General features: G+C 52.7%; 6 protein-coding genes across 6 annotated transcripts; 2 read left to right on the top strand and 4 right to left on the bottom strand.

Moving 5' to 3' along the window:
- Positions 1-242: 242 nt before the first annotated feature.
- On the bottom strand, positions 243-2,201 carry J4E90_004973 (uncharacterized protein; the record flags this gene model as incomplete). The annotated part of the gene is made up of 5 exons (XM_051434532.1): positions 243-578; positions 629-1,350; positions 1,398-1,440; positions 1,496-1,873; positions 1,923-2,201. 5 exons carry the CDS (start codon positions 2,199-2,201, stop codon positions 243-245), a joined length of 1,758 nt encoding a protein of 585 aa, XP_051291788.1.
- A 764-nt stretch (positions 2,202-2,965) lies between these two features.
- Positions 2,966-6,179, top strand: J4E90_004972 (uncharacterized protein; the record flags this gene model as incomplete). The annotated part of the gene is made up of 2 exons (XM_051434531.1): positions 2,966-3,361; positions 3,507-6,179. The coding sequence occupies 2 exons, from the start codon at positions 2,966-2,968 to the stop codon at positions 6,177-6,179; spliced, it is 3,069 nt and encodes a 1,022-aa protein (XP_051291787.1).
- A 214-nt stretch (positions 6,180-6,393) lies between these two features.
- J4E90_004971 (uncharacterized protein) lies at positions 6,394-7,754 on the bottom strand (the record flags this gene model as incomplete). The annotated part of the gene is made up of 2 exons (XM_051434530.1): positions 6,394-7,086; positions 7,158-7,754. 2 exons carry the CDS (start codon positions 7,752-7,754, stop codon positions 6,394-6,396), a joined length of 1,290 nt encoding a protein of 429 aa, XP_051291786.1.
- A 229-nt stretch (positions 7,755-7,983) lies between these two features.
- J4E90_004970 (uncharacterized protein) lies at positions 7,984-8,571 on the bottom strand (the record flags this gene model as incomplete). The annotated part of the gene is made up of 1 exon (XM_051434529.1): positions 7,984-8,571. The coding sequence occupies one exon, from the start codon at positions 8,569-8,571 to the stop codon at positions 7,984-7,986; it is 588 nt and encodes a 195-aa protein (XP_051291785.1).
- A 353-nt stretch (positions 8,572-8,924) lies between these two features.
- On the bottom strand, positions 8,925-9,994 carry J4E90_004969 (uncharacterized protein; the record flags this gene model as incomplete). Its single annotated transcript, XM_051434528.1, has 3 exons — positions 8,925-9,238; positions 9,288-9,655; positions 9,708-9,994. 3 exons carry the CDS (start codon positions 9,992-9,994, stop codon positions 8,925-8,927), a joined length of 969 nt encoding a protein of 322 aa, XP_051291784.1.
- Positions 9,995-10,570: 576 nt separating this feature from the next.
- On the top strand, positions 10,571-11,803 carry J4E90_004968 (uncharacterized protein; the record flags this gene model as incomplete). Its single annotated transcript, XM_051434527.1, has 4 exons — positions 10,571-10,699; positions 10,760-10,868; positions 10,919-11,392; positions 11,445-11,803. 4 exons carry the CDS (start codon positions 10,571-10,573, stop codon positions 11,801-11,803), a joined length of 1,071 nt encoding a protein of 356 aa, XP_051291783.1.
- Positions 11,804-12,072: the final 269 nt, after the last annotated feature.

Genomic DNA, 12,072 nt, shown 5'->3' with positions numbered 1-12,072 from the left:
GGTGGGGAGCTATCAGCTTACTACAGAAGCACCCTGATACGAGGAGCAACGAACCTTCATTGGAGCTTACACTAGTAAGTATTCTCACTGCATCAGGTTATGTTGGCCTGGTGTTGAATAGGTGGTTGTGGTAACTCGAATATATTGACTTATAACAGTATTTGATATCGCGGACAGGGACGCGGAAACAACTCACAACAGGCATCGCAAGAACAACAACAGCCCCTCACTAGTAAAGGTGCCTAAAGCTTGCTACCTGCTAACCTCCTCTTCTCCTTCTCTTTGTCCCTCAACAACCGTCGCAGAATCTTGCCAGACGGCGACTTCGGGATCTCGTCGATGAATTCGATACCACCACTAATCCACTTGTATCGCGCCTTGTGTTCTTCAACATGCTTCTGAATCTCGCGAGCGAGGACGCGATCGTTCTCTTCCAGACCGACTGACGGTGATTTGACGACGAAAGCTTTCGGTACCTCTCCGGTCTTCTCATTGGGGATTTGGATGACGGCGCAGTCGTTTACAGCAGGATGCGTTAGGAGATGTGCTTCGAGTTCTGCAGGTGCGACTTGGTGGCCCTAAGATGTTGTTAGCTTAGAATTTCTTTCACAGGGAGTAGAGACCGTACCTGAACCTTGATGAGTTCCTTGATACGATCAACGATGAAGACGTGTTCGTGACCATTTGCCCCCTTCTTGAATACAGCCTCATCTCCGGTGCGCATGTACCCATCTTGGAACGTTTCCTTGTTGGCCTTGTCGTTGTTAAGATAGCCCAACACGACTGAAGGAGACTTGACTAGCAACTCGCCAGGCTGGTCGTAGCCAGTAATCTCGGTACCCTCAATAGTAACGATCTTGCACTCGATGCTAGGTAGCAGGGAACCTGAGGAGCCGAACCAGATATCATCAGGAGAAGACGAGGAAACGACAGTGCATGTCTCTGTGAGACCATATCCTTGTCGAATTTTCCATGAAGGGAAGATCTTGGATAGATCTTCTGCGGTCTCTTGTCCTAATGGTGCAGCTCCGGTGAAGATGGACCAGACGGAGCTGAGGTCGTACTTATCGAGCAGGGGCTTGTTCTTGGTCATGAGGATAATGATCGGTGGGACCAAGAACAACGAGTTGATCTTGTAGTCTTGGATGGCCTGCAGAGTTGACGCAAACTCAAACTTGGGGAGAACTACGACACCATCTCCACGGTAGACGTTCGCATGGCAGATGACAACCAGGCCATAGATGTGCGACATGGGCAAGAGGCCCAGGGCGATCTCGGTGTAGTCAGACTGATTTCGTACGTCGTTGATGATCGTGTCTCTGTACGGCTTCTCGTAGGTAGTGATTTGCACTGCTTGTGGTCAGCTAGTGTTTGATGCGATATGAGGACAAACTTACTTGTGTTGGCGATGACGTTCCTGTGCGATATCATGACACCTTTCTGTATAATACGTTAGGATATATATGCGCGTACGTGCAATACGTTCACTCCTTACCGGTAGTCCTGAAGTACCGCTAGAGTAGCAAAGGAACGCGGTCCGCAGAGCTCCGTCGCCTTTCTCCCAGTCCAACTTCGGCAGGCGGTCAAGCTTCTCGCCCTCACGGATGAGATCGTCGACCGTCTTGAGCCCCTTTGGTGTTTTCTTGCCAGCAAACGATTCGGGCACCTCCAGTATGTATATGCGATTCTCGGGGATGCCGCTGTTCTTCGCCGCCTGTCGCGCAGTGTCTAAGAGGGGGACGCAGGTGAAGAGGGCTTTCGCGCCGGAGTTCTTCAATTGGTATTCGAGTTCAGCGGCACTGTACGCAGCATTGGCGGGCGATTGGATACCACCCAGACGATGCGTAGCCCATGCCAATGGAAGCGTGTCGATCTAGCCAACGTCAGTATCCTCGTAAATCCATCAGCCTGGAGATGCTTACCGTGTTGACGGAGAAGACAGCGATGACCTTGTCCCACTCAGTCGCCTCGTTAGGTTTGAAGCCAAGCTCCTTTGATAAGCCTCGGGCGAGAGCCTCGACGCGGTCTCGCATATCCAAACACGAGTATGTCTTCCCGGTCAACCCGCAGGTGAAGGGGTCGTTCGAGTAGCCGAGCGGGTGACGGCCATAGTGCTCATCGAGCATGAAGTCGCAGATGGGAATCGAGTCTGGCGGGTCGAAGGGGAGCTGCGGCACCCATGAAGGAGGATTGAAAGGCATGTTGAGCGATATCTACGCGTACGTCAGTTGTGCGCGAAGTCTTGGGACGGATGCAGGAACTCACCTATAGTAAGCTTCAATTGGCGATGCAGGGAGAAGGCAAAGAAGGAATCAGAACTCGAGCTTTAACGCATGCGCCCATCTTCCTGAATGACGTTAGCATCATCGGATGCCGTGTCTTGTCGGAGCCGACAGCTACTGCCAGCCCCCAACTGTGGGGAAAGCTGGGGTACCGAGGTCACGCCTCGAAGCGGCCAAACCTCTCCTTAACGCCGGCCTTAGCTCGGAGCCACCAAAACGCGACTCACCTCCTCGACCCAGACACCGAGAAAAGAATTGTTGCAATTCGGGACCGAGTATGATCAGGAGTCGCAAGCATGACGAATCTCTCCAGGTTTGGCTGTCATCTTGGAAGTCGCTCTTATCGCGACGTAGTACAGCAAGAGCCATCCTCGACCCTGCCTCCGCGCTGGCAGCCGTCTTCACTGTCACCATCTCCAACGTTTGCCCACTCTCACTGCGCCGCTCAAGTGAGAGCGACTCAGCAGAGTTTTCCGTGACTCCAAGTACGGTTATCTTCCTATCGTCGCACGAACCTGAATTGAATTTCTATTGTCCGCATGACGCGATCCCACCACCTGCCACTCCTGACCTCACTCTGTTGTTTCTAGACTTCAATTTGTCTTTCTTGTCGCTTCAGCTATCGTTACTGAATATCCAACACACATTTAACAGTGAACCACTACTCGACTCACCCGTCTCTCATGGCATCCTCAAAGCGCAAGTCTGACGACAGCGATTCCGACTGGGAAGGTGCACCCGGAGCGAAGCAACCCAAACTCACGCCCGAATCAGGGCCTGCTGAACTCCAGAAAGATCTCGGTAACTATGGCAGCGCATCTTCCCAACGCCCGACACGAGTGAGGAAACCTCCTGAAAGATATATCAATGCACCGCTTCAGCCATCAGCCCACAAGAAGAAGAAAGCGACCTCGGCCAAGGCCAAATCATCTACGAAGGAAGCTTCAGCTACAGCAAGGGGTACTTCTGATCAGATTCAGGCTAAGGTTCTGGTACCTTTGGACACGATTGCCAATAACATCGACAACTCATTACAGCCACCGGAGAAAGGGTCCAAGATAGTCTGTCTCAAAGTCCCGGTCACCACATTCACACGCCAGCCAAGCCAGAAATATGACAACGAAAGCTCCGGTAGTGACCTATCTTCCCCGCCTCGTTCTTTGCCATCAACTCCGGTTTGTACAACCCTTCGACCCTTCGGTCATCAAGCTAATCTGCAAATAGATTTCCGCCTACAAGAACACCCAGACCTCTCTTCCGCTGGACGGACAAGGCCAATGTGCTCAGCGTATACCGGAACCCGTACCGGCATCGAGCCAAGATTTTGCAACTCCATTTGCTTCGCAAGAAATCCTCTCAAGCCAGACCCCCATATCGCAATCATGGGAACCAAATACGCCGGAGGACAGTATGCACGACGTCCCAGACTTTGTCGATCACGCGCAAACACCGTCATCAATGCTTTCGAAGGAGGTTGACGGTCGCTTCGCATACCTTACGCCCGAATCAGCTAGCCACTATGATCCGAGTGCTGTACATGAAAAGTCGAACGTTGAGCTTGGGAACGGCCAGGTGCCTGAACAAGACTCATATTTAGCCCAGCCCATACTGCCTTTGGGTTCGACCTGCGGAAGGTGTGGCGCAGCTGGGCACGAAGAGCATGACTGTTCCGTGGCTCTTTCTGTCCCCAACAATCGAGATCGCAGCGGGCAGGTCGAGGCTTGGCTTCGAGCTGGCGATCCCGCCGACCAGACAAAACCGCCCTTTGCTGACCTCGTTGGGCCGGTGCCCAGTCTGTATGCGGAATCAGAAGCAACAACGGATTGCGATGAATTCGTGGGCTCTCCCGTCGGTGAAGGATTCGACCTAGCCGACAACAAACACCTCCATGATATCACCGAGCGACTCATTGCCCAGCAGAATAGAGGTTCGAACAAGCCAGAACCGCACGGACAACCAGAAGTCTGGGCCGATGGACGGCAAGAGATCTGCGAGACGCTACATTACTATCGCGCATACCAAAGCGCCTGCTACTCAACTGGCGGTTTTGCGAGGGGCTTCATGTTTGACAAGGTTGCGCATGCTCGCGACTATATGGATACTAACGTTGTCATCTCACGAGCAGGTGGTGGTCTCGCGAAGGACATTGACTCCGGTGAGATGAAGTCAAAGAAAGACCAATCTGAAGACTCAGCTGCGCTAGGCTTGAGGAACTGCATGCTTCACTACAACCCAGTCGTCATCATCACCGGAGTCGACAACCCCAACATCCCATCAAAGCCACCGCATCAGTACTGTGTTTTGGATCATTTCAAGCCCACCCACATCTGGGCTGAGAAGAGTGGTAACAGCAAGATTGTGCGATATCGCTTTGAGAAGCTGAACACAAAGAAAGAGTCCTGGTGGAAGGAGAAGGATTCTCAGGAAGTTGTAGAGCTTGGCTCGCTGCCACCCCCAGTTGAGAAGATATGCGCAAGCTGCAACGTAAAGTCTCAACAGATATACCTGAACGGATGGATGTGTCTGCAACCGACTTGCGCCGCCTTTTGGAAGATTCTCATGTCAACACCGGGACCCGGGACGAGCACGTCAGCGCAGGAGCAAAAAGAAGCCTCCTTGGTATATGACCCACGCTTTCTCAAGCAGAAGACTCCTTGGCACAACGACGATCACGACTACCCTCTGGTCTCTAACGCTGCTGAGCTTTCAGGACACTCTATTCCCGGCGAAAATACATCCGTCGCATTCTGGTCTGGCATCGTTTGTCCTGGTTGCGGACGCTGCACATCCCGTCTGAACTGGACAAGTTGGGAGTGTTCCAGTGCAGCATGCCGGTACACGAGGACGCCTCCGCACACACTCATCCCCGCGTTATCGCTTCACGACCCATTATGGCCAGTCACTAGCAGCTACACGCTGTCTAGGGATACAATGACACCTCTTTTAGGATTGAAGGTATCATTTGAACATGGATATCGCATCAATCGTTATGATTTACCCGGAGTCAATGGCTTCATCACACACATGATCGCCAACAAGACGGTGCTTGAGGAAGAAGGTGGACCAGATGCCATGTTTGAAGAGCTCCAACAGACGGACATTGGACTGCAGCGACGCTCCATGCCGAACGGTCAGCTCAAAGGACCAAACTACTGCCGCCACTTTGCAGTAAACTACGGCATGCCATACAAGTTCATCGCAGCGACAGCATCTCGCTTCTTTGATGGAGCCGCTCGCCCGATAACCAGCACTCGCAGTCGCCTGAACTGGGCTGCCAAGTTGCTCTTGACCCAAGAGACGGGCAAGAGCATGGAAGAGGTCACCCAAGAATGGCAAGAGAAGGAGTTCAATGAAGTTCTCGCATTAGGATACTTCGAAGAACAAAAGATCAACTACCACGATGACGGCGAATTTGGCCTCGGTCCAACTATCGCAACGTTAAGTTTGGGCGCACCAGGCACAATGCGGATCCGCATGAAAGCCCGCCACTACCACGGCGTATCCTCTGTCGCTGGTCTGTACGATGACGCTGCCCCAATACCTGGATGCGAACACTATGAAGCTCGTCTTGCACTTCAACCTGCTCTCGACGCGCTCAAGATATCAGACTCCAAGGCGTATAATGCGAGGAGGAAGCAGATACCCAAGCAGTTGAAGCTCAACAACCGAGGCAATGCGAGAGATGCGTTGACCATGCAGCTCGGTCATGGCGATATTGTTATCATGCACGGCGCAAATGTACAGAAGTATTATGAACACGCTGTTGAGCACTCGGGTAAGCTGCGGTTTGCGCTTACTTGTCGGTACATCGACCCAACATCGCTGAAGGCTGAGGATCAGCCTCAATATGAGGTTGGGCCGGATGAGGAGCGGTATGATGGATCAGGACTGGTTTGAGTTGTCTGGCACAATCGAGAAGGAAGAAGGAGACTTTGGGTTATATACGGATTTCAACGACGCCAACCTCAGATAGCATGTTTGACTTGTGGTCGTATCTGGCGGATACCATGTTATGTCATGAAGGTGGGCATGTTTTGCATCTCTATACACAATTCATAACGGGTATTTAACTTTTGTTTCTTATGCACATCACCTCATGATTCTTTTGAACTTACATCTCCTGCTTCCACTCCTTGTTGAAGGCCCGTCCAATAACCATTCTCCTCACCTCACTCGTGCCAGCACCAATCTCATATAACTTAGCATCCCTCAGTATCCTCCCAACGGGAACCTCATTCATGTATCCCATACCGCCCATCAACTGCACGGCATCAGCCGCGACCTCACTCGCCCTCTCTGCCGCATACAGAATCGCTCCTGCGCAGTCCTGTGTCTTGATATCTGGACTAGCATGCGACTCATCCACAGCGCGGGCAACACTGTATGTGAACGCCTGACTAGCCCGGTATTTCGTGTACATATCCGCCAGCTTCCCCTGCACAAGCTGATTGTGCGCGATCGGTGTACCGAACTGCTTCCGCTGATGTGTATAAGGAAGGACGTTATCAAGCGACGCCTGCATGAGACCCAGCGGCCCCGCTGAGAGTACAAGGCGCTCGAGATCCAGGCCCTCCATCAAGACGCGTACGCCGCGGTTGATCTCTCCCAACACGTTTTCCTTGGGGACAAAGACGTTTTCGAAAACGAGTTCGCCGGTGTTGGAGCCGCGCATACCCAGTTTGTCTAGTTTGTTCGCGACGCTGAAGCCGGGGGTGGAGGTCTCGAGAATGAAGGCTGTGATGCCTTTGGAGGCGGCGTTGGGTTCGGTTTTGGCGTAGACGACTATTACGTGTGCGTCTGGGCCCTGTAGGTGTCTTGTTAGTACACCTTCTTCCTTCTGACAGCCTCGTATGTAGACGCCGCAAGAGAACGTACGTTTGTAATCCACATCTTGGTGCCATTAAGCAGATACCCACCATCCACCTCCTTCGCGGTACTCTTCATACTAACGACATCGCTCCCAGCACTGTGCTCGCTCATAGCCAGCCCACCAATCTTCTCTCCACTGATCAAACCAGGCAGGTACTTCTTCTTCTGCTCCGCATTCCCGTTCAACATCAACTGGTTCACGCACAACTGGCTGTGTGCCGCGTAACTCAGTCCTATGCTGCCGCTCGCCCGCGACAGCTCCTCCATGACGACACAGTGGGCTTGGTAGCCCATTGCCAGTCCGCCGAACTCCTCATCTGCGGTTATGCCTAGGAAACCCGCTTCGCCGAACTTCTGCCACATTTCGTTTGGGAACTCATTTTGTTTATCCGTGCGCGCGGCGACGTCTTCAGGGATCTCGCGTTGGGCGAAGTCGCGGACCGAGTCGCGGAGCTCGTCGAGGTCGGATTGCGAGGGGGGTGTGAAGGTTTTGGGGTGCTTGGTCGATGCGTGGCGGGCTGTGGTGGTGGAGAGGATGGCGGCGCAGGGGACGCGTGTTTGCCGGATGCTACGTGTGAAGAGGCGGGGGGCTAGAGAGGCCATTTTGGTTATGATCTGAACTGGAAATTGGGAAGTTGAAAGAATCTCGTCAAGAAAAGTGGTGAGATGTTTGACAATACCGTCTTGGAACTTCGGTTTGCGACGGCTGATGGACCGAGGCACCTTCCTAACTGATGGATTGCGGAGGACCAGGGTCCGGGGAAGAGGGAAGCGGCGTAATTCCGCTCTCCCTTCCCATCTATCAACAAGCCTCTACACCACCAACAAGCCCTCAAAGATCCTTGACACACTTCATCGCCCTGTCATTACACTCGCCCACATCCAGTGCGACCAAAAACCTGCTCACGGCATTATACGCCGCAACCGTCGCCGTCAACTCCACAACCATGGTATCCTCCAACACGCCCTTGACCATCTCCGCAACCATGTCTTCAACCTGCACACCAACAGTCATCTGATCCGTATAAACCATAACTGCATACTCCTCCTTGCTGAACCCCAACAGCCCCTCTCTCTCCACCATCCCATGTTTTGTAACAGGTAAATCAAAGATAGTCTGAAGTACTTCTTTGGACACTCCTGCTTTCAGTGCCAGAGCGGCATGTACATCCCACTCGTGGACTGCGTGGTTCAGCACTGCGATGCGGCTTATTGCTAGTTCTTTCAAATTGGCTGGTAAGCTGGTTTGCGTGCGGATTGCGCCGATGAATGAGTTCCAGCCGTCTGCTACCGCGGGGTTATGTAGGAGCGCCAGATCGAGTGGGATGAGGGGGCGCGGCTTTCGTCGCTCGGCGATGCGCTCGTAGACTGGGCGGGCTTCTTCATTTGGAGGCTCGCTTGGGGCGTAGGGGACGCGCATCTTGAATGTAGTTGTAGAGCTGAAGGGTCGTAAGTGGATGGTGGGTGGGATGAGTCGAGTCTGAGGGCGGACGGTTGCTAGGTATGGGCGGAGGAACATTGGATGCGAGGAAGCAAGGAAAGAGGGAGATTATATATCACTATTGTGCATATGCAGGGACTATCACGGATATACTTTCCGGTATACGGAATAGCAAGGCATGGCACTGGTGAGCAATGCTAGTTGTTCAGATAAGAGTGAGTAAATCAGGTTTTTGAAAGATCATTCGATCAAAGCTTCATTCATGCGTAGTTTTCCGTAGATCCAACTATAACAAATATGTACATGTTCAACACCACAAAAGACGAACTAATCTACAACCTGCTCTGCTCATCAAAGACATTCGGTAACCTGGGAATACCTTCCAATCTAGTTGTCTTCTTACCCGCTGGCGCGAGTGTGACATTGTATGTCAAGTCGAGCTTCGCCTTGGGGTCCTTGCTAGGCTCAAAGTCTAGCAGAAGGTCGTCCTTGACGGCAAAGACAGTGTCGTTCGTGACCCATCGGTCGTCGCGGGGGTATAATTGTGTAATGAGCGGCTTGTAGTTCTCGGCTGAAACCATGAGATGAATGTGTGCGGGACGGAAGGGGTGGCGGTCGAGAGTCTTGAAGAGTTGGCCAGCGGCGCCTGTTGTGTGTTAGTTGTGTTCATAAGATATCTTCAGAAGATAACATACCATCGGTAGGCAGCGAGTACGCTGTTGGCTTGTAACAGTAGTACCAGTACTCGCCCTTCTCGTTTGTGGTGAACTTTCCGCGCAGGTTGTTGGGCTCCTGGTTCTCGGGATCTTGGAAGTCGTACTTTCCGTTTGCGCTCGCTTGCCAGATGTCGATGACGGCGTTGGGGATGCCCTTCTTGGTGTCGAGGTCCATGACTACACCGTGCATGAGAGTGGTTTGGCCATCGGGATGCGGGTTTCGGATGATGGTATCGCCGAGGTCGCGGAATGGCGAGTGTGGTGACCAGAAGGGGCCGAGGATTGTGGAGGAGGTGGGTGTCTCGCCAGACTCGTTGATGTGCTTGTGTGCGATCTCGTCGACCAATCTGGCTACAAGTCAGTATGACGTTTGGACTTGCTCAAGGCTCGAAGACTTACGATTCTACACCTAGGACATCTGAAATACGATGCGCCTCGTTCCTGGTGGCTGTTGTGGTCTTGCCAATGGAGTTTACGAATCGCACACCCTCAAACCACTCCTCGTTGGTCAGCTCGACCTCGCGGATGAAGTCGTGAAGATGTCTAATCAGCTTGCCCATGACAAAACGCGTCCGGTCTGGCACATTTGGTCCAATAGCGTTGATGACGGCGTCGGTGAAGTTAGGGTCGAAGCGGTGCGAGCCATTCTCCTGAACCTCAGGCGCTGTCTGTGTGTTTGGGTCCATTTTGGATGTGTAGTAATATAGGGAATCAAGGTACAAAGGGTATCAAGGGGCTGGTGAAGGGAAGTAATGCGGAATAGACATCATGCCTGGGAGGCATGAGCTTAATAAATAGTAACTGAATTCTACCGCCCGCAGCCAACCGAACCGATACCGTTGACAATGGCCGTCTCTCTAGCCGCGGATCAGGCGAGACCTTGTCAGAGCTGTCTGGCGGCATGCTGTACCGGCTTTCAAGCGTACTATGAGCGCGAGGAGCTACAGTGCCGAAGGCTGCGCCAGGTCGCGACGGCTGCCCCGCCTCGCGCTGGGCGGGTTGGCGAATTAAAAGGGAGCCGATGTGGAAGAAGTCTTACCCGGCCTTTTTCCCTCGCAATTTAGCGTCATCAGCACTAATGCCCCGCCTTCGGCGCAGACCCCGGAAGTCTAGAGACGCGACGCGATGGCTGAATTATCGCAGAGTGGAGGGAGGACTCGGAATACATCCCAGAGTGACAGCTTTTGCTGCGAGCTGTTTGTTTACACGAAAGACACGTTCCGTGCAAGGAAGCAACCACCAACATGGTCAAACATCACCTCATGATCGGCACTTGGACGCCGCCAGGTGTGATCATCACAGTCACATTTGATGATGAAACATTGAAGCTGGAGTTGGTGAAGAAGACGGAGATCCCAGAGGATGAGCCTATAAGCTGGATGGCTTTCGACGTATGCGCGCAATTTCTGGATCTCGATGCGACCAACGATTGCTGATGACTAGGATAACAGCACAAGAGAAAGAACATCTACGGTGCTTCTATGAAGAAATGGAGCTCGCACGAGGTCAAGAGCCCGAGTGAGATTGTACACACAGGAAGCTTTCCAATGGGCGGACATCGTAAGCGACGCAACATCAACGCAGGTTGCTGATACTGACAAGTTCCACAGCCAAAGCAAATGATGCCGACACCAAGACGCGTGCGATCTTCCTCCTTCCCGCCCAGAAGCCTCCGTATGCCGTATACTGCAACCCTTTCTACGACTATGCTGGCTACGGCAACATCTTCTCAGTCAACCCCGAAGGTCACATCAAAGAGAATATCCAGAACTTCGAGTACTGCGACAAGACTGCCATCCACGGCATGGTTTTCGATCCCTCAGAGACCTACCTCTACAGCGCGGATATGTGGGCAAATCGGGTCTGGTGCCACAAGAAGGTAGATGACGAAGGAAGGCTGGAGACTGTAGGCTTCACTGAGGCTCCCGCGCCGAAAGACCATCCAAGATGGGTAGAGATGCATCCCTCAGGCAACTATCTGTATGCCTTGATGGAGGGAGGGAATCGGTTGTGCGAGTACGTGATCGATCCGCAGACCAAACTGCCTGTCTATACCCACAAGACGTACCCATTGATCCCACCTGGTAAGTCGACCTCCTACTCCCGGCTATCCCAGTCACTAACTATTACGTTCAGGTATCCCCAATGCAACCACAATGTACCGTTCCGACGTTTGCTTCCTCACGAAATCCTCAAACTACCTCTTCGCAACCTCTCGATCCAACTCCTTCTCCCTTACTGGTTACATTGCCGCATTCAAGATCGCTCCCTCAGGCGCCATTGAGCGACAAATCTGCCTCAATCCTACACCGACGTCTGGCGGCCATTCGAATGCGGTATCGCCGTGTCCTTGGTCCGATGAGTGGTTAGCGCTGACAGATGATGAGAAGGGTGGCGTGGAGATATATAGATGGCAGGATGAGTTTCTAGCGAGAGTTGCACGGCTGGAGATTGGTGAGAAGGGTTTTGGTATGAATGCTATCTGGTACGACTAGACCGATACACAATACTTGGGCATAGAGGATACGTGGATAGCATCAAGAGAATTAGCAATACAAAAACTTCATCTTCAGCATGCTAGCATGATTTCTGATGTGGGTGAGCACTGCATGCATCGATGGTCCTCCACGTCCCGAAGCGTAGCGTACACGCGTGGTAGCGGCGGGTCTGTGTTCAGCCTCGGAAGAATGAGGGGCAGCGGTACCGCCGTCGCCCGAACTAACGCCAGCCGGCAGATGTCGTCGGGGGAGCTCTTCTTTCCCCA

Source organism: Alternaria incomplexa (genome assembly GCF_024043165.1).
Source record: "Alternaria incomplexa strain BMP 0042 chromosome Unknown scaffold_6, whole genome shotgun sequence".
NCBI classification, from domain to species: domain Eukaryota; kingdom Fungi; phylum Ascomycota; class Dothideomycetes; order Pleosporales; family Pleosporaceae; genus Alternaria; species Alternaria incomplexa.
The sequence above is the reverse complement of the archived record's forward strand: the minus strand, read 5'-3'. Positions and strand labels throughout refer to the sequence as shown.